Source organism: Rattus norvegicus, chromosome 1, assembly GCF_021556685.1.
Source record: "Rattus norvegicus strain SHRSP/BbbUtx chromosome 1, alternate assembly SHRSP_T2T, whole genome shotgun sequence".
NCBI lineage: Eukaryota > Metazoa > Chordata > Mammalia > Rodentia > Muridae > Rattus > Rattus norvegicus.
Genome location: NC_141534.1, coordinates 177,388,659 through 177,411,013, shown reverse-complemented (window position 1 = coordinate 177,411,013; position 22,355 = coordinate 177,388,659). Strand labels below are relative to the sequence as shown.

The 22,355-nt window shown below is 40.7% G+C and overlaps 1 protein-coding gene and 2 pseudogenes across 10 annotated transcripts in view; 2 read left to right on the top strand and 1 right to left on the bottom strand.

The window, feature by feature from the left end:
* Positions 1 to 22,355, top strand: part of Sbf2 (SET binding factor 2) — a 368,489-nt gene that overhangs the window by 247,517 nt on the left and 98,617 nt on the right. For all 10 annotated transcript variants that reach the window (XM_087592570.1, XM_087592563.1, XM_087592543.1 and 7 more), the window contains 1 exon segment: positions 11,875 to 11,943. In XM_087592570.1, the coding sequence (XP_087448696.1) occupies positions 11,875 to 11,943 (69 nt within the window).
* Positions 1,617 to 2,858, top strand: LOC134478881 (N-lysine methyltransferase KMT5A-like; annotated as a pseudogene).
* Positions 2,665 to 4,184, bottom strand: Ybx1-ps18 (Y box binding protein 1, pseudogene 18; annotated as a pseudogene).

Sequence of the window (22,355 nt, the reverse complement as noted above, 5' to 3'; positions counted from 1 at the left end):
TAGGTGATGGGAATTTAAACAGCTAGTCACATTAAATCCACAGTGAAGAGCAGAGAGAAATGAGCACACGCATGCTTCACTTGATGCTTACCTCAAATCCTCTATTCCTAACAGTTTAGGGCCTCCTCCTGGGGAATGTTGCCTCCCGTAATGGACTGGGTCTTCCGAGATAAATTTAGGACAATCTCCCACAACCAACCCGGTGTAAATAATCTCTCATTAAGGTTCTCTGCATAGGCAATTCTAGATTACACTAAGTTGATAATTAATGCTACCAATCATGACAAATAGAACTCAATTTTTTTTCTGAATGATTGAATCAGTCTTTAATGGCTTCTTTTCCACATTTCTCAGAGTAGTCCTTCTGACACAAACAAGGAAAAAGCTAATGCAACACAATGCCCCAATTTAATGACTTTCACATTACTAACAAAAATCCCAAGAAAATGTTGATATTTAGATCACTGTTAAACTTTTATTGATATAGTAAATATTTTTGGAAAGGTGTAAAGACGTTAGAAAACTTCTTATTGGGAAACCCAATCCATCTATATATTAGGGTAATACCACAAATGATGTTCACCCTCTCTCAGTGACTGGTGCAGACATAGAGGCTCTGTACTGCTGTGATGCATGGACACTAGAAATGTTAACTCAGGTGCTAACAAGTCTCAAAGCAGTGGTTTGGGGGGACCAAATCCAGAAATGCTTCCACTCATTGTTCTATTTATATGCTATTTAAAAATAAAATCCTCATCTTTACAGAGTTTCTTTGACTACATTTCAGTATGTTCTAGAACTTACTAGGAATTAGTTACAGGGGTTTTTTTCCTAACTAATATCAATTCTTTTGAATCATTAGTTAAATGAGTTCCTTTTGAAACTAAGTTTTTAAATTGATGTGTATATCTTAGGTAGTAAAATATACTACTGTTCATTATAGTTTTAGCAGATCAAATAAGTGAAATGATGTAAATATTTTAAGATTAATTTACATTGGTAAATTTTAGCAGCCATTTCAGGAGAAAAAGTGGTAAGTCGTGGGTGTGCTAGTGCTTGTAACCCTGGCCTTCAGGAGGTGAGGCAGGAGTGAATGTAATAACAAACTAACAAACATACCAAGCTATGGTTCAACGTGGGCTACATAGCAAGCCCTTTTCTAAATATACCTCAAATAATAATTTATGGTCATCATCATCGTTATTGTTTAAGATAAGTTTTCTCTGTGTAGCCTTGACTGTCCTAGAACTTACCCTATAGACCAGGCTGGCCAGATTCACCAGCCTCTGTCTCTTACTGAGACTAAAGATGTGTACCACCATGCCCAGCCCAAAATTAATTTTAAAAAGAGAAAATAAATGAAAGCAATGTCACTTAATGTCACTTTTATAGCAGAGTAGGAGTATGTGAGCATGTCATAGACAACAACAATAATAATAATATATGAAAACTTTTTATTCCATTCATGGATTTAGAAAATGGCTACTGTAATAAAATTAAAACAGATCTTTCTAACACATCTATTAGTAATATAGTACAGAATGGAAAATGGTTCACAACCAGCTATAACATCTCTACCTGCACTAAAAGACAAGACTATTTAACAACAAAAAATTAATATCAGAAAAAGCTGGGTTTCCCAGGCAGGTGGTGACAGAGCAGGCCACAAGATCTATGCTTACATGAGTCTGAACAAATGCTCTGGAATGCACTGTCTACTTCAGGAAGAGAACTCGATTGCACATCATGCAGTCAAATGCTCGGGGAAACCATTAGCTGGAATCTAAAGGAAGCAAGAAGAGAAAAGAAACACTGGGAATGTTATCCGAAGTGTTGTGAAGTTAGAAAGAAACGCTGGGAATGTTATCCAAAGCACTGTGAAGTCAAGTCAACAGAAGAGCAAAGATACCAGGAGAGCTTCCCTGGCGCCTTTTCCAAACCAAAAATCTGAAGCAGCAGAACCTCCAAAATCTCCACCCCCATCATGATTCTACCAGTGTAGCAAGCCCCGAAAAAGCCCCTCAAGGGCAAGAAGGCCCCTCAGAAAAAGTCTCAAGGGAAAACACAGCAGAATAGAAAACTCACAGATTTCTACCTTGTGCAAAGGAACTCTAGGAAGAGCAAAGCTGAGCCGCAGGAATTAAGAGCGGGAAGGAAGAAGGCGTGAAGATGAAGATAGGGGCTGGAGAGATGGCTCAGAGGTTAAGAGCACTGACTGCTCCTCCAGAGGTCCTGAGTGCAAATCCCTGCAACCATTTGGTGGCTCACAACCATCTGTAATGGGATCTGATGCTCTCTTCTGCTGTGTCTGAAGACAACTACAGTGTACTTATTTATAATAAATATATAAATCCTAAAAAAAAATAGGGTTTTTTAAAAAAGGCATGAAGATTGATATAATTGATGACAAAAGCATGGGTGTGATTGCTACCAAGCAGTTCTCCTGGGGAGACTTTGTGGTAGAATATCATGGGAACCTCATTGAAATCACTGAAGCCAAGAAGTGGGAGGCCCTGTACACACAGGACCCCTCCATGGGCTGCTACATGTACTGTTTTCAATGTCTGAGCAAAACCTGGATGCCACTCAAGAAGTGAACCACCTGAGGAGACTGATCAATCACAGTAAGTGTGGAAATTGCCAGACCAAACTGTATGACATCAATGGCATGCCTCACCTCATCCTCATAGCTTCTCGAGACATCGCAGCCAGGGAGGAGCTCCTGTACAACTATGGAGACTGGAGCAAGCCTCCATCAAAGCCTACCCTTGGCTGAAGCATTAACTGTGTGGTGTCCCTGTCACCCTGCCTCCTTCAAAGGACCAAATGCCCTCAATGGGAAATGAATTTTTTTTACACACACACATACACACAGAGACACACAGACTTAGCTAACTACTTCAAATGTTTTTTAAAAGTATATTAAAGATGCCTTTTCATGTAGTATTTAAATATCTGTTACAGGTTTCCAAGGTGGACTTCAACAGATGGCCTTATATTGTATATTCTAGTTGTTTTTGTACCTTTTTGCATACAAGCTGAACATTTGTGCTTCCCGCACAGTGTAAAACAACGCACAGGTTTTAGAGAATGGAGTTGAACATGAACTAGGAAGCCAGGCTCTGCCCAAGATGAAAGCCAGGACTTCCCCACACACCACGTCCAAGGACAAACTAGTGTGAGGGTGCTGCCACCCCCACGCCCAGTCTGGACAGGATGTCTCCAAGCTCTTGTTCTCCTCAGCGTCTTAACAGGTGTACACATTGACGTGTATGAATATTTTTTAGCAAAAGTTTCACAGTAAGCTAGTCTTCTCCTTGCTTTCTCCAAAACTTACTGAGCCCAGGGCTCAGAGGCCAGGCCAAGAAGAGACCTCTTCCACAGGCACCTTGAAGCATTAGGATGGACAGTCAGACTAGAGGCGGGCCAGGAAAAGAACTGTTCCCCTGCCTGAGAAGGGCAGGTCTTCTGAAACTGCATTAATTCTTCATAGAAATGTCAACACTGAATTTATTTTTTAAAAAAATTAAAAAACAAGAGCTGGAGAGATGGCTCAGCAGTTAAGAGCACCTGACTGCTCTTCCAGAGGTCATGAGTTCAATTCCCAGCAACCACATGGTGGCTCATAACCATCTGTAAGGAGATCCGGTGCCCTCGTCTGGTGTATCTGAAGACAGCTACAGTGTACTTATATATAATAAATGAATAAATCTTTAAAAAATAACATTAAAAATTTTTTGTTTTAAAATGGAAAAAACCCACAGAAAACAACTTAACTTGTATATAGGTTTTGAAGGGAATGAAATGAATGCAGTTTTCTTTTCGTCTTGGGTTTATTTTTCTTTTTGGCTTGGCTGGTTGGTTTGTGTAGAGAAGATTTGAGATGGTATTCTATTCTAATCAAAAGTGAGGTTTTGTAGTGGGACCAGAAATTACTAAGACCACATCCATTCCCTAACCCCAATTCTGCTACTTGGGAAGTTCTTTACCTGCTATCAAGGCAGAACCCCTGGTGTCCTGTGAAGATGCCATCAGTCTAGGACCCCTGCAGGCATCAGGCAGCAGATGTGTTTGACACTAGGGTACCTGGCAGCTGGCAAGACTTAGCAGCCAGAGGTCCAGAATGACCTTCAGTTTTGACCTGTGACAGAAAAGGAGGTGGCTTCCTTCTCCCTCCCTGGGGAAGACTAACCATTCACCTTTAGTCCATGGGGCTGGGGTTCAGGAGCTAGGTATAAGAGCCTACCCTTGTTTCAAAGACCCCCATCTCCCAACCTCAGGATGGTGCTACCTAAGAAAGTCTTCCCACACTCTTTGCCAGCCCAGTCAATGGTCAGACTTGGAGGAGAATCCAACAGGATGTAACTGTGAGATAAAATGTCTTGATCGTACCTGTTTGTGGCTTAGCTTTGTATTTAAATAGCAAACAAAAAGGGGGAAAAAAAACTTGAACTTATTTGTCATCTTAAAAATTAAAGCAAAAAAAATTAAAATATTTATTGCCAGGCAAGGGCACCAATGTATATGTTGTTCTTAATAAAGTAGAGATGGAATACGAAAAGTATTAATATCACAGTATCTTGTTCCAAAATATAAAATAAACTCAATACTCTTTTCCTCAGAACTCTGAAAACATACTATATTTTTGAATATTTTTAAACATGATTCTTATAAGTTGTAGATAATACACTTTTTTGGTAAACAACTTCTATAACTGATTTAGTGTTTGAAATTTCACCAAGACACATTTTGGGGCGGGTCTTTTTCATTTGTTCTGTATAACATTTCCAGGGCTCTATGTGCCTCATCACTGATGCTTGCCCAATGACCTCATTTACTTCTTTTTTTTTTTTTTTTTTTTTGGTTCTTTTTTTCGGAGCTGGGGATCGAACCCAGGGCCTTGCGCTTCCTAGGCAAGCGCTCTACCACTGAGCTAAATCCCCAACCCCATGCCTCATTTATTTCTTACCATTGGCCTTCTCCACTCTATTTCTAGATTCTCAAAAGTGTATTGTAGAAGCTTTGATTTCATTATCCATATTTCTTTTTTTAATTCCTTGATATGGAGATAAAAGAATGTCATAATAAAATAGATAACGGCTTCTAATCATCCACTTTTGTTTTAATACTCAATTACCATTTCATAGATATGATGTAATCTGAAGCGCTCTTGAGTAGACTTGTACTGGAATGTTTTTTCTTCTGCCTGGATTTTATGCATTCACATAGGCCATTTTTAGATTCCTTTCAACACTTGATTGAGTTTAAGAAACAAAAGAATATAAGAACACTGAAATAAGACTACTTAGCAACGTCTTAGCTCTACCCTTCGTAGGTGTGTAGATCTCAGCAAATATAATCATTAGAGGTTCCATTCCTTCACCAGCAAAGTAGACATAATTACAGCATTATAAAATAGAAATATCATCAGTATTAAATGAAATACATTTAGAATTAGAGTACCTGTGATGCGTAGTGACACTCACTAGATGTTAGCAATTATTTCGATGTGCCACGTATAGTGCTCTATTTCCCAGGCAACTAAAATCAAAACACTTGATCCATTCACTCAAAGATCTTAAAACTTGACATATTTGTCAAGTCTAGCATTCATCTTCTGTCTCTCGTTAGTGTCAGAATACACATAAGTACATGTAGCATTTAAACTGTGATATGTTCTCTATGGTTTTATAAGCTTATTTAGCATTAAATATAATGAAGGTCCAATGAGACGGCTGAGGAGAACGATCCCTGCCACTCAGACCTGATGACCTGGTTTCCATACCCATTACACATAAACCTAGGTGAGAACCGACTCCAAAGTCGCCCTCCAACCTCACGTGCACATCATAGTGCACCTTAGAAACAGTCTTACCCTGTTAAAATACGTGTGTCTGTGCAGTGGGAACTTATGGGGTCTCTTGAAAGTCAGTTTGCTAGATATTCTTTTGCTGGGGCAAACATGTGAAGGGCCGTTTTACTGAAGCCAACACAGATGAAAGGATGTTTTGCTAAAGCAAGCACGTGAAAGGACAGATGATGAAGAATTCCTTGCTAACGACACCCTTGTATTGATTCACTTTACATCACGTAGCTAAGCTTTGTTTGCCATGACTCCATAAAGAGAAACACACCCAAAAAACTTCTGGTGGTGTTCCGGCAGCTTCTTGCTGATTCCGTGGACTTGGGCCAGTTGACAGAATGGTGTCAGCTGATACAGACTCAGGTGCTGAGGCAAGGCCTGTGGAAGATGTGTGATGTTTGGAGGGAGTATAGGACTCAACAGACAGTGACTGGGGCTTGTTTGCATAGCTAGCTTTGCAACACTTTGTTGGTCCTGAGACTTCACTGAGAGGCATGGCAGAGAACTTCTGGTGTCCAAGCTGGTCTAGTGCCCCTGCTGACTCATGATGATTAGGCTGAGGTCTGGCTGTTCGTTCCTGGGCGTGCCACCAATGCTATCTCAACACTGCTGAACTGACTGCTGGGGGCTTTAAGTGTTTGTGAGTAGACAGAGCTGCCACTGCTGACTCTTGTGAACTGACCTGCTGATTTCCTGATAACACAGATGGGATTTGCGCCAAAGAATTTCTAAACAGGTCCACTTCCCCTGTGTCCTAATAACCTTTCTTTTCCACTACCTCTGGTGGGTGGTGGGCTAGAGGGGAGGTTAAAGCATTTTAGAACCATTATTAAAATTAGGGTTGTGAAAAATTTAAGATGATGTGTGTGTGTGTGTGTGTGTGTGTGTGTGTGTGTGTGTGTGTGTGTGTGTGTGACTGAAGCTGAAACTATAGTGGAATGTATTTGCCAGCTTTCTTTCTTAACATACTTCCAGAAGGATAGGAATATAAAAGTGCTACATGGTTGAAGGCAGCATGGGTAAACCACAAAGCAAATGACGAATCCTTTCCCTAGGGATGTTGTTATGGTAGGAATGAGTACAGTGTACAATAGCTGTGAATAAAGCTGACTCCCTAGGGCTACGGCTTGTAGCAGGGAAGCTGGAGTGGTTGTTGGTACGGGTCCACATCACCTCCTGAGTCTACCAGGACAAGTTTACAGACCTGGCAGGAGAGTCTAGTTATGATTCTATAATAGTCAGATCTAACACACTTAACACTTCAGGAGAATATTGTAATATAAAGAGGTGGCTTGGTTTTAGTCCCTGTATAGAAAATGCAAATATTTTCAAGACTTTGGACAATTCAAGCTATTTTTTCCTTTTATTTATTTATTTTTTAACTTTTATTTTTTTACAATCTAGTTCTCCCCCACCCCCCATCTGCCCTCCCACAGTTCCTCATCCCATTCCTCCTTGCCCCTGTCTCCAAGAGGATGTGCCCACCTCCCACCCCGCCAGGCCTTCCCCACTCTAGGGCCTCAAATCTCTCCAGGATTAGGCATTTATTCTCCCACTGAAACCAGACCAGGCAGCCCTCTGCTGTGTATGTGTCAGGGCCTAATATCAGCTGGTGTATGGTGCCTGGTTGGTGGGCTCAGTGTCTGAGAGATCTTAGGAGTCCAGGTCAGTTGAGACTACTGGTCTTCCTATGGGGTTGCCCTCCTCCTCAGCTTCTTCCAGCCTTTCCTTAATTCAAGCACAGGGGTCCCCAACTTCAATCCAGTGGTTGGGTGTAATTATCTGCATCTGTCTCAGTCAGCTGCTTGTTGGGCCTCTCAGAGGGCAGCCATGCTAGGCTCCTGTCTGCAAGTTCACCATAGCATCAGTAATAGTGTCAGGCCTTGGAGCTTCCCTTTAAGAAGATCAATCCCAAGTTGGGCCTGTCACTGAACCACCTTTCCCTCAGTCTCTTCTCCACTTTTGTCCCTGCCTTTCTTTTAGACAGGAACAATTCTGGGTCAGAGTTTTTGATTTTGGGATGGCAACCCCATCCCTCCAGTTGATGCCTTGTCTTTCTACTAGAGAAGGGCTCTACAAGTTCCCTCTCCCCACTGTAAGGCATTTCATCTAAGGTTCCTCCTTCTGAGTCCTGAGCATCTCTCACCTCCCCTGTCCTTTCTAGAGCCTCCCACCCCACCCCCCAAGATTGCACATTTCCATTCATACTGCTGGCCTTCAGACCTTCTCTCTTGCCTCCCCTATACTGATCAGGTAATTCACAGCTATTTTATATTTTATTTTTCCTAAGCTACCTGTCTAAGTTCTATACTTAGCCCCTTTAATGTACAATACCTTTGATTCTCATTTTTAATGTTTAAATATAACAATTTTAAAAGATTCCAAAATTTTATGAAATAGGACCGTTGGCCAAAACAGTTCAAAGGTATGCAGGTTAAAAGTATTAAGTTCTTACAGATAAATGGCAATTAAGATTACAGGGCTCACTTTCCAATTGTAGCAGGATAATTAAAGGTAAATTACGTATCAAAGTTGAGCATAAAGCATATATAAGTATTCTAGTCCTTGCAAGTTCATAAATTGCCTGGTACATTTGTAACTACAAAGCTATTGTGTTGCCAAGCACAGGGGACTCCAGAATGTGCTTTTGGGAACTGATCCCCAATAGACAGCTACACTGTTCTGGAATGCAATCACTGTGTCAATGGCTGTAGCCTTATTGTTTTAGAAGCTCTCCATCTTTACCCTAATTAATGTCTCTAGCATGATTTGCAAAGAATTTCATATTTATATTTTGCAATCAGTGTTTGACTGGCAAACAGTTTTTAGACATTCACTACAATGTGTAAACATTTTGTAAAATCATAAATAGCTCTTTCTAATCTAAATATTTTATGGTTCCTGAGCCTCTGCTAATTGGTCATGGATTGAAATCCCCCTGTTCTTTAATTTTTTAATTTGTGGGAAGGTTTTATAAATGAATGTGTAGAGCTTCATATCACAGCTGTTGTCATTTAAAGTTTGGACAGCATCATTACAAATGAAGCCCTGCTGTGAAGTCAGAGTCAAAGGCATCTTGGCATTCCAACCATTTCCTTGGGAGAAGATTACAGCTCAAGTCTGTTGAACTTTATTGCCTTGGGCCTCATGACAGTCTTCAGAAACATGCAAAGCATTTCTGTTAAAGAAATTCAGATGTGCTGGGACATAGATGACATTCTTGAACATAGCACTGTCCTAAGGGGGTAAAGAATAATTAAACGGGAAAAGATAAACAGTTTTTGCTGTGTTCCTGGATTATTTTATAAGATTTATGGAAATGATGGGGACCTATATGTTACCATGTAGGAAAGAGGCACAGGGTTTTTCTGTGAGACCGGATCATAGTTTAACATAAAATCTAAACGTGATTCCAACATAATGACTTAGCTCCAAAACCATCTTCTATTTGTGTGGGGTAGATGACAGGGTACGAGGCCCTATGAATGCAAGGCAAGCACTAAAGTCATCCTTAATTCAGTTGATTTTATTATTCACATTGATTGTCTCTCTTCACCCCTCCTGTCTCCTGGCATGTGTGTGCCTGAAAGAAAGACATTACTAAAATAGTTCCAGCACTTAACCTTTTTTATAGCTGAAACTCTTTTTAATCTAAAGCCAAAGATCCAGTTTAATAGCTATACAACGAGTTATCCAAATTCCAGCACAAATCCTTATAGAGACAGCACAACATGACTGCCCTCATGTCTTTGCCTTTTTCTTTCTAGATCTTGGTGGGGGCCAGGGGGTGTTGAGGCTAGAATCCATATCTGAGAGAAAACGTGTGCCTTGTTTCTCTGCATCTGTTACCTCACTTGATATTCTTCGGTTCCATCCATTTTCTTGCAGATTTCACAGTGTCATTTTTCTACATGGCCAAATTGTGGTCTCTCTCTCTCTCTCTCTCTCTCTCTCTCTCTCTCTCTCTCTCTCTGTGTGTGTATGTGTGTGTGTGTGTGTGTGTGTGTGTGTGTGTGTGTGTGTGTGTGTGTGTCTGAGAGAGAGACAGAGACAGAGAGACAAACAATTTTAGGCTGATTTCTTTTACTTACTGTTAAGAAGAGTAATGATAAATTTGCAAGTGTCTGTGGGTAAGAAATTCTTTGAGTATAGGCCTAGGAGTAGTAAATATACATAGATCTTAATGTAGTTCTGTTCTTTGTTTTGTTTTGAGAAACCTCTACCCTGATTTCCATCGTGGTTTTCTAGCTTACCCTCTCACAAGCAGTGAATAATGCTGTCTCTTTCTTTCCCCACATCCTTTCCAGGAGTCTTTCCAGCATTTGTTAGTTACTTGATAATAGCCATTTTAACTGGGATGAGATGGAATCTCAAGTTTTAATTTGCATTTCTCTGATGACTATGGATGTTGAATACTTTTAAAAATACTTTATTTATTTTTATTAATTTTATCTACATATATGTCTGAACATCCAAAGAGGGTAATGGGTTCCACGGGACTACAGTTATAGCCAATTATAAACCTCTGTGTAGGTCTTGGGAATTGAACTCAGAACCTCTGGAAGAATAGCCAGTGCTCTTAGCTGCTGAGCCATCTCTCCAGCACCTAACCCCTGCCTTCAAAATGTCTTAACCATCTTTTGTAAACTGTCTGTTCTGATCTTTGCTCTGTTTATTGAGAGTTTGCTTTTGGTATTTTAATTTTTCTGGTTATCTATGCAGTCTAAATATGAACCTCCTGTCTGAAATAAAGCTGGCAAAAGTTTTCTACTGTTTTATAGACCATCTGTTCATTTTGCTGAGTTTTCTTTCCTATATAAAACTTCTAAATTTCATGTAATCCATTTTTCAATTTTTGTACTTTTCTTTGCTACTGTTCCATTAAACACTTCTTAACTGTACCTATAGTTTGTTGTTTTTACTTTATATGAGTGACTTTTGCCAGCATGTATACATGTGTACAGAGGCCATAAGAGGGCATCATATGCCCTGGAGCCCTGTAACTGAACTAGTTGGTATAATTCTACAAACATCCATTTATATAATGGCTCAAGGTCCATCTGTGTTACAGCATATGTCAAGGGTGCCTTCCTTTTTAAGGCAGACTAATATTCTATTGTTTGTATACATACATATACCATATGTACAAATCACATTTATATATATATATATATATGTCACATATGTGACTATATCGATACCAGTTCTTTTTTCTAAAAGATGCACTTATTTTTAAGTTATGTGTGTTTTGTCTGTATCTATCTTGAGTGTGCCAACTCTATTCAGTGGCAGTGGAGGTCAGAAGAGGGTGTTGGATTAGCTGTAACTAGAGTTACAGATAGCTGAGAGCCACATGTGGGTGCCGGGAACCAAAACCAGGACTCTTAACCACTGAGCCATCTCTCCAGCCCCAGTTCTTGTCCTTGGTTCTTTGAGTTCATATCGGGATGTAAATAAGCTAGAACATACAGTATTGCATATATATACACATATACATACATACATATATTTTTATTTATGTGCTCTGCCTTCAAATCCAATATAGTAGTTCTGTTCTACTTTTTTTTAACCTGCCACATTTTTCTTCAGCAGCGGCACCATTTTATCTTTCCAGTAAGAGTTTTTTTATTCTGTTCACCAACAACACAGTTTCAGCTTTTTATGTAACACTGAGAAAGAAAAATGGTACTTTAAATCAGTGATAAAATATACACCAATATGAAAAAATAGTAAATTATGTGGGGAAAATAGACTTAGTGAAATCTATTGGGTATCTCAACAGTCCCCTCTAAGTCTCTGTATATGAAAACACTGTGTAACACACGATCTAAATTTAAATGAGTGTACTTCAGAAACAATATTTTCCCCTGGACTTACCCAACTGTGCCATAATGACAACTTGGAATAAAATGAAAAGACTTCACAGGACAGGACCGCAAGCCTGCTGTGTCGTCCATTTGTGACTCTGGTAATTATCCTAATGAGGTTCATTTGCCTTTGTTTTCTTCAAGGATTGTTCAAGTTTGGAAGAGTATAACATCGCTGCAGCACTGCTCCCCCTGACCAGTGCTTTCTATAGGGTGAGTTCCTTTCGTCTGACATAAGCTTGTTGTAATTTGCATATGTGTATTGTTTGATTTTTCCTGGCACTATGTGAGCCTGTCCCCTTACTATACTAAGAACACAGCTGTAGTTACCCTTACTGTAGCACGTATCACATTCCATGTATAGGAAGTGTATGTAACATCAAACAGCAAGTTGTCGTCATCTTCTCGGTCAGAACCCCCACTGCAACCTGCCTCACGTTCCTTACGGTACCTGAGACTACTCCAGATCAGTTACGGGGGTGTTCACCGCTATAGACAGTAAACCCTGTGGGGCCAGGACTTGTTAGTGGACACTTGGTGAACGAATGGCATCCATAGGGATAGAGCCTAGGATTTACTGTAAGTTTTCTGGATTATTGGAAGTGAGTTTTATACTTTATTATACCTGTTGTTCATGCCGTCATATAAAATATTAGCTCTTTTTATGACACTTTATTTTGCATGCTCATGTATGTGTAGGGGTAGGTAAGTGAGCAAGTGAATTTGTGCCATGGTGTGCAGAGGACAGTTGGCAAAGGTTGGTTCTTTATCCTTCCACCATGTCAGTTCTGAGGATTGAACTCGGGTTGTAAAGCTTGAGAGCACGCACCTTTACCCACTGAGCCATCTTGCCAGCCCTAGCTCTTATAGCACACAAATCTATCAAGTTGTCTTTATTATTTCTTTTTTTGTAAAGATCTACATTCTGAATAATACAGTTAGTACTTCTTTCCAACATAAGCAATAGGACCAGACTGTGGCAACATCTGACTTACTACTGAGCTATCTGCACAGCCAGCTTCAGGAGGCAGCAAGCTAACAAGTTCAGCCAATGCTGAACTTGCTTAAGTGTACAGGAATAGAATACAAGGAGCAGCTACAAGCTCAAGGGTTAAGTTCAGTACTCAATAAAGAAGGAAACTTCTTGTTAGGAAGATACTGCTGTGGTCACTGGCAGCATAAGATGCAGCCAGCAAACAGACAATTGGAAACTGCCCGCTGGCACTGGAGTGCTGGCAAGACTTGCTTGGATTCCTCTGCACCTTGGCTTGTGGCTCTGTATATTAATCACCATCTGCCGCAAGTAGCAGCAGGCGAGCGATGTGCGGATTGCATCTCAGGTGAGGGGTGAGAGATGCACTGATTTACAGTACAGCAGTGTCATTAGGAGTCTGTTAGTACTGTATCTGCTTAGTAGAATAGTGGCTGTAGGTTCCCCTCTATGGTCTATGACTCATCTAGCCACAGGCAATTGGTCCTATAACGTTGCCAGTTAGGGATTTCATCTAGAGGAACAGTAATTCTAAGCAGAAAGTAATTGGTTACTTCCTTTTTAAAAATATTTTTAATAAGTCCTTTTTTCCCCCTCAATATAATAAAACTCTATTGGGGGGCTGGAGAGATGGCTCAGTAGTTAAGAGTACTGGCTGATCTTCCAAAGGACTTGAGTTCAAATCCTAGCATGGCAGTTCACAACTGTCTTTAACTCCAGTTCCAGGGGATTTGACATCTGATCACACACAAGAGCCAGACATGCTAGCAAAACACCAGTGCCTATTTAAAAAAAAAATTTAAAAAAAATAAATAAACTTGGGGCTGGAGAGATGGCTCAGCGGTTAAGAGCACCCGACTGCTCTTCCAGAGGTCCTGAGTTCAATTCCCAGCAACCACATGGTGGCTCACAACCATCTGTAATGAGATCTGATGCTCTCTTCTGGTGTGTCTGAAGACAGCTACAGTGTCCTTATAGATAATAAATGAATAAAAAAAAACTTACTCTCTTAATTTCATCACTTCGGAGGCAGAAGCAGGCAGATCTCTGAATTCCAGGGTAGCCTGGTTTACAGAGCAACTTCTGGGACAGCCAAGGTTACAAAGAGAAACCTTATCTCAAAAAAAAACAAGAAAAGAAAAAGAAAGAAAGAAAGAAAGAAAGAAAGAAAGAAAGAAAGAAAGAAAGAAAGAAAGAAAGAAAGAAAGAGAGAAAGAAAGAACAACAAAAATTACTCCTTGAAAACAAACTTTATCGAGCATCTCAACCTATAAAATTACTATACCAATAATGTGTAAATTGTATCATAGATACTATATCATAGCTTCAAGAAACTTGATAGTCTATAATGATTTAAAGTAGTCTGCTACACAATACCACCAAGCCATCAGCATTTTCTTAAGTAAATGTACTATATATGCATGATTAGAACATTGAAATAGGGAGCTCGTGAGACAGCTCGGTTGTAAAGGTGGTTACCACCGGCCAGATGACCTGAGTCCAGTCCCTGACACCAACATGGAGAATGACGGCACCAACTCCTGCAAGTAGGTCCTTTGACAAACATAAGTACACCCTTATACACATGTATACATACATGAACACACACCAGCCACACCAGCCAAATAAATAAAGTAAAATAAGTTTTAAAAATGAAATTCGGGTATTACAGAAAAGTATGAAGTGTCTTTTTCCAGCTTTATTCCATTTTCCCAAAACAGTTGCTTTCTTTGAAAGACAAATGATATTACTGACAGCACATGCTGACAATTATCAGCCCTTTTTATCATTATTTTTCTTTTTTTTTTTTTATTAACGTGAGTATTTCTTATATACATTTCAAGTGTTATTCCCTTTCCCGGTATCCGGGCAGACATCCCCCTCCCCACTCCCCTTCCTTATGGGTGTTCCCCTCCCGACCCTCCCCCCATTGCCGCCCTCCCCCCACCAGTCTAGTTCACTGGGGGTTCAGTCTTTGCAGGACCCAGGGCTTCCCCTTCCACTGGTGCTCTAACTAGGATATTCATTGCTACCTATGAGGTCAGAGTCCAGGGTCAGTCCATGTATAGTCTTTAGGTAGTGGCTTAGTCCCTGGAAGCTCTGGTTGCTTGGCATTGTTGTACATATGGGGTCTCGAGCCCCTTCAAGATCTTCCAGTTCTTTCTCTGATTCCTTCAACGGGGGTTCTATTCTCAGTTCAGTGGTTTGCTGCTGGCATTCGCCTCTGTATTTGCTGTATTCTGGCTGTGTCTCTCGGGAGAGATCTACATCCGGCTCCTGTCGGTCTGCACTTCTTTGCTTCATCCATCTTGTCTAATTGGGTGGCTGTATATGTATGGGCCACATGTGGGGCAGGCTCTGAATGGGTGTTCCTTCAGTCTCTGTTTTAATCTTTGCCTCTCCCTTCCCTGCCAAGGGTATTCTTGTTCCCCTTTTAAAGAAGGAGTGAAGCATTCACATTTTGATCATCCGTCTTGAGTTTCATTTATTCTAGGCATCTAGGGTAATTCAAGCATTTGGGCTAATAGCCACTTATCAATGAGTGCATACCATGTATGTCTTTCTGTGATTGGGTTAGCTCACTCAGGATGATGTTTTCCAGTTCCAACCATTTGCCTACGAATTTCATAAAGTCGTTGTTTTTGATAGCTGAGTAATATTCCATTGTGTAGATGTACCACATTTTCTGTATCTATTCCTCTGTTGAAGGGCATCTGGGTTCTTTCCAGCTTCTGGCTATTATAAATAAGGCTGCTATGAACATAGTGGAGCACGTGTCTTTTTTGTATGTTGGGGCATCTTTTGGGTATATGCCCAAGAGAGGTATAGCTGGATCCTCAGGCAGTTCAATGTCCAATTTTCTGAGGATCCTCCAGACTGATTTCCAGAATGGTTGTACCAGTTTGCAATCCCACCAACAATGGAGGAGTGTTCCTCTTTCTCCACATCCTCGCCAGCATGTTGTCCCCTGAGTTTTTGATCATAGCCATTCTCACTGGTGTGAGGTGAAATCTCAGGGTTGTTTTGATTTGCATTTCCCTTATGACTAAAGATGTTGAACATTTCTTTAGGTGTTTCTCAGCCATTTGGCATTCCTCAGCTGTGAATTCTTTGTTTAGCTCTGAACCCCATTTTTTAATAGGGTTATTTGTTTCCCTGCGGTCTAACTTCTTGAGTTCTTTGTATATTTTGGATATAAGGCCTCTATCTGTTGTAGGATTGGTAAAGATCTTTTCCCAATCGGTTGGTTGCCGTTTTGTCCTAACCACAGTGTCCTTTGCCTTACAGAAGCTTTGCAGTTTCATGAGATCCCATTTGTCGATTCTTGATCTTAGAGCGTAAGCCATAGGTGTTTTGTTTAGGAAATTTTTTCCAGTGCCCATGTGTTCCAGATGCTTCCCTAGTTTTTCTTCTATTAGTTTGAGTGTGTCTGGTTTGATGTGGAGGTCCTTGATCCACTTGGACTTAAGCTTTGTACAGGGTGATAAGCATGGATCGATCTGCATTCTTCTACATGTTGCCCTCCAGTTGAACCAGCACCATTTGCTGAAAATGCTATCTTTTTTCCATTGGATGGTTTTGGCTCCTTTGTCAAAAATCAAGTGACCATAGGTGTGTGGGTTCATTTCTGGGTCTTCAATTCTATTCCATTGGTCTATCTGTCTGTCTCTGTACCAATACCATGCAGTTTTTATCACTATTGCTCTGTAATACTGCTTGAGTTCAGGGATAGTGATTCCCCCTGAAGTCCTTTTATTGTTGAGGATAGCTTTAGCTATCCTGGGTTTTTTGTTATTCCAGATGAATTTGCAAATTGTTCTGTCTAACTCTTTGAAGAATTGGATTGGTATTTTGATGGGGATTGCATTGAATCTGTAGATTGCTTTTGGTAAAATGGCCATTTTTACTATATTAATCCTGCCAATCCATGAGCATGGGAGATCTTTCCATCTTCTGAGGTCTTCTTCAATTTCCTTCTTCAGGGTCTTGAAGTTCTTATTGTACAGATCTTTTACTTGCTTTGTTAAAGTCACACCGAGGTACTTTATATTATTTGGGTCTATTATGAAGGGTGTCGTTTCCCTAATTTCTTTCTCGGCTTGTTTCTCTTTTGTATAGAGGAAGGCAACTGATTTATTTGAGTTAATTTTATACCCAGCCACTTTGCTGAAGTTGTCTATCAGCTTTAGTAGTTCTCTGGTGGAACTTTTGGGATCACTTAAATATACTATCATATCATCTGCAAATAGTGATATTTTGACTTCTTCTTTTCCGATCTGTATCCCCTTGACCTCCTTTTGTTGTCTGATTGCTCTGGCTAGAACTTCAAGAACTATATTGAATAAGTAGGGAGAGAGTGGGCAGCCTTGTCTAGTCCCTGATTTTAGTGGGATTGCTTCAAGTTTCTCTCCATTTAGTTTAATGTTAGCAACTGGTTTGCTGTATATGGCTTTTACTATGTTCAGGTATGGGCCTTGAATTCCTATTCTTTCCAGGACTTTTATCATGAAGGGGTGTTGAATTTTATCAAATGCTTTCTCAGCATCTAATGAAATGATCATGTGGTTTTGTTCTTTCAGTTTGTTTATATAATGGATCATGTTGATGGTTTTCCGTATATTAAACCATCCCTGCATGCCTGGGATGAAGCCTACTTGGTCATGGTGGATGATTGTTTTGATGTGCTCTTGGATTCGGTTTGCCAGAATTTTGTTGAGTATTTTTGCGTCGATATTCATAAGGGAAATTGGTCTGAAGTTCTCTTTCTTTGTTGTGTCTTTGTGTGGTTTAGGTATAAGAGTAATTGTGGCTTCGTAGAAGGTATTCGGTAGTGATCCATCTGTTTCAATTTTGTGGAATAGTTTGGATAATATTGGTATGAGGTCTTCTATGAAGGTTTGATAGAATTCTGCACTAAACCTGTCTGGACCTGGGCTCTTTTTGGTTGGGAGACCTTTAATGACTGCTTCTATTTCCTTAGGAGTTATGGGGTTGTTTAACTGGTTTATCTGTTCCTGATTTAACTTCCGTACCTGGTATCTGTCTAGGAAATTGTCCATTTCCTGAAGATTTTCAAGTTTTGTTGAATATAGGTTTTTATAGTAAGATCTGATGATTTTTTGAATTTCCTCTGAATCTGTAGTTATGTCTCCCTTTTCATTTCTGATTTTGTTAATTTGGACGCACTCTCTGTGTCCTCTTGTTAGTCTGGCTAAGGGTTTATATATCTTGTTGATTTTCTCAAAGAACCAACTTTTGGTTCTGTTGATTCTTTCTATGGTCCTTTTTGTTTCTACTTGGTTGATTTCCGCTCTGAGTTTGATTATTTCCTGCCTTCTACTCCTCCTGGGTGTATTTGCTTCTTTTTGTTCTAGAGCTTTTAGGTGTGCTGTCAAGCTGCTGACATATGCTCTTTCCTGTTTCTTTCTGCAGGCACTCAGCGCTATGAGTTTTCCTCTTAGCACAGCTTTCATTGTGTCCCATAAGTTTGGGTATGTTGTACCTTTATTTTCATTAAATTCTAAAAAGTTTTTAATTTCTTTATTTCTTCCTTGACCAGGTTATCATTGAGTAGAGCATTGTTCAATTTCCAAGTATATGTGGGCATTCTTCCTTGATTGGTATTGAAGACCAGTTTTAGGCCGTGATGGTCCGATAGCACGCATGGGATTATTTCTATCTTTCTGTACCTGTTGAGGCCCGTTTTTTGACCAATTATATGGTCAATTTTGGAGAAAGTACCATGAGGAGCTGAGAAGAAGGTATATCCTTTTGCTTTAGGATAGAATGTTCTATAAATATCCGTTAAGTCCATTTGGCTCATGACTTCTCTTAGTCTGTCTACATCTCTGTTTAATTTCTGTTTCCATGATCTGTCCATTGATGAGAGTGGGGTGTTGAAATCTCCCACTATTATTGTGTGAGGTGCAATGTGTGTTTTGAGCTTTAGTAAGGTTTCTTTTACATATGTAGGTGCCCTTGTATTTGGGGCATAGATATTTAGGATTGAGAGTTCATCTTGATGGATTTTTCCTTTGATGAATATGAAGTGTCCTTCCTTATCTTTTTTGATGACTTTTAGTTGAAAATTGATTTTATTTGATATTAGAATGGCTACTCCAGCTTGCTTCTTCTGACCATTTGCTTGGAAAATTGTTTTCCAGCCTTTCACTCTGAGGTAATGTCTGTCTTTGTCTCTGAGGTGTGTTTCCTGTAGGCAGCAGAATGCAGGGTCCTTGTTGCGTATCCAGTTTGTTAATCTATGTCTTTTTATTAGGGAGTTGAGGCCATTGATGTTGAGAGATATTAAGGAATAGTGATTATTGCTTCCCGTTATATTCATATTTGGATGTGAGGTTATGTTTGTGTGCTTTCATTCTCTTTGTTTTGTTGCCAAGACGATTAGTTTCTTGCTTCTTCTAGGGTATAGCTTGCCTCCTTATGTTGGGCTTTACCATTTATTATCCTTTTTAGTGCTGGATTTGTAGAAAGATATTGTGTAAATTTGGTTTTGTCATGGAATATCTTTGTTTCTCCATATATGTTAATTGAGAGTTTTACAGGATACAGTAACCTGGGCTGGCATTTGTGTTCTCTTAGGGTCTGTATGACATCAGTCCAGGATCTTCTGGCCTTCATAGTTTCTGGCGAGAAGTCTGGTGTGATTCTGATAGGTCTGCCTTTATATGTTACTTGACCTTTTTCCCTTACTGCTTTTAATATTCTTTCTTTATTTTGTGCGTTTGGTGTTTTGACTATTATGTGACGGGATGTGTTTCTTTTCTGGTCCAATCTATTTGGAGTTCTGTGGACTTCTTGTATGCCTATGGGTATCTCTTTTTTTAGGTTAGGGAAGTTTTCTTCTATGATTTTGTTGAAGATATTTACTGGTCCTTTGAGCTGGGAGTCTTCACTCTCTTCTATACCTATTATCCTTAGGTTTGATCTTCTCATTGAGTCCTGGATTTCCTGTATGTTTTGGACCAGTATCTTTTTCCGCTTTACATTATCTTTGACAGTTGAGTCAATGATTTCTATGGAATCTTCTGCTCCTGAGATTCTCGCTTCCATCTCTTGTATTCTGTTAGTGAAGCTTGTATCTATAGCTCCTTGTCTCTTCTTTTGGTTTTCTATATCCAGGGTTGTTTCCATGTGTTCTTTCTTGATTGCTTCTATTTCCATTTTTAATTCCTTCAACTGTTTGATTGTGTTTTCCTGGAATTCTTTCAGGGATTTTTGCGATTCCTCTCTGTAGGCTTCTACTTGTTCTCTAAGGGAGTTCTTCACGTCTTTCTTGAAGTCCTCCAGCATCATGATCAAATATGATTTTGAAACTAGATCTTGCTTTTCTGGTGTGTTTGGATATTCCATGTTTGTTTTGGTGGGAGAATTGGGCTCCGATGATGCCATGTAGTCTTGGTTTCTGTTGCTTGGGTTCCTGCGCTTGCCTCTCGCCATCAGCTTATCTCTAGTGTTACTTTGTTCTGCTATTTCTGACAGTGGCTAGACTGTCCTTTAAGCCTGTGTGTCAGGAGTGCTGTAGACCTGTTTTCCTCTCTTTCAGTCAGTTATGGGGACAGAGTGTTCTGCTTTCGGGCGTGTAGTTTTTCCTCTCTACAGGTCTTCAGCTGTTCCTGTGGGCCTGTGTCTTGAGTTCACCAGGCAGCTTTCTTGCAGCAGAAAAGTTGGTCTTACCTGTGGTCCCGAGGCTCAAGTTCGCTCGTGGGGTGTTGCCCACGGGCTCTCTGCAGCGGCAGCAACCAGGAAGACCTGTGCCGCCCCTTCCGGGAGCTTCAGTGCACCAGGGTTCCAGATGGCCTTTGGTGTTTTCCTCTGGCGTCCGAGATGTGTGCACAGAGAGCAGTCTCTTCTGGTTTCCCAGGCTTGTCTGCCTCTCTGAAGGTTCAGCTCTCCCTCCCACGGGATTTGGGTGCAGAGAACTGTTTATCCGGTCTGTTTCCCTCAGGTTCCGGCGGTGTCTCAGGCAGGGGTCGTGCCGCTCCTGGGCCCTCCCCCACGGGAGCCCAGAGGCCTTATACAGTTTCCTCTTGGGCCAGGGATGTGGGCAGGGGTGCTGTTGGTGGTCTCTTCCGCTCTGCAGCCTCAGGAGTGCCCACCTGACCAGGCGGTGAGGCCTCTTTCCCAAGGGGTCTGGGAGCAGAGAGCTGCTGCGGGCCGGGATCCGCGGGCGTGGGACCTCCGGCAAACACAGGATGTGCCCAGTCCTAGATGAACTCTGCCTCTGTGTGTCCCGATCTCACCAGGCAGCTCTCTTGCAGCAGACAAGTTGGTCTTACCTGTGGTCCCGAGGCTCAAGTTTGCTCGCGGGGTGCTGCCTACAGGCTCTCTGCGGCGGCAGCCACCAGGAAGACCTGTCTATTTTTCTTTTTGAACTAAAACACAGGGACAGAGAGAGGCTCATCATCATCACATGGTGATCTCCAATGCAGAGACCATAATGATTTCATTTATTGTGTATATAAATAAAAAATTACCAAGAAATTAAAGAACTGTAAAATTATGCAGAAACACACCTAAGACTGCCAGGGTGCACAGACCCTTGTGGTCTGTAGCAGAGACATCTCTCTTGTCATGTGTGTCAGGTGAGATCACTGAGCTGGTGCTGTCAATAAGCCCACTTGCCTATTCTCTCTGATACAGTCCAGTGTGTGTGTGCCCTGATTTAATTTGATAAGTTTGTAAATGGCAGTGTTTTATTAACATAAATAAGTTATCTGTCATTTTATGCCTTGTGGTTGCGTGGTACAGATTGTATTTGTTATCGTAGTGAGTTCAGAATGTCCAGCCTCTGGTCATTAACGCCTCGAACAGAGTAAAGTTGCTGCTCTGTATGTAGTCGTGATGAAATCAGGACAGAGTGCAGCTGCTAGCTGCCACCTAGAGTTAAGACACTTCTCCCATCCCAAGAGGAAACCTCATACCCACACCCAGACAGCAATATGTCTACTTTCTGTTGAGTGTGCTTTGGGGAGGCCTTTCACACGAGTGAACGATATAATATGTATTCTTGTATGTGTGTGTGTTTGTGTGTACTTGTGTTTGTTGGCTGCATATGCATACATGTGTACTTTGGTTGTTGAGAATAGATGACAGGGCTGGAGAAGTGGCTCAGCGGTTAAGAGCACTGACTGTTCTTCCAGAGGTCCTGAGTTCAAATCCAAGCAACCACACGGTGGCTCACAACCATCTGTAATGTGATCTGATGCCCTCTTTCTAGTGCGTCTAAGACAGCTACAGTGTACTCATATACATTAAATAAATAAATCTTTTTTTAAAAAAGAGATAGAGAATAGATGACAGTGTCCGGTATCCTCACTGGTCATTCCCCATTCTATTTGTTGAGACAGAGTCTCTCACTGAACCTGAAAATTACACATTTTGTTTGACTAGCTTCCCAGCAAGCCCCGGGCTTCCCAACTCAGATCCTGATGCTTGTACAGCAAGTGCTTTGGCAGCTGAGTCATCTCCCTGCCTTCAGTATGTGTTCTTCTGTGTCTGCCTTCCTTCACTAAAGCCCATGCTGATAATTTGCTGTCTTTAGATCTCTTAATTTTGAAATAAAAGAGTTTTCAGGTGAGTTTTATCATATGTATAGTGCCTGCAAAGAGCTGAG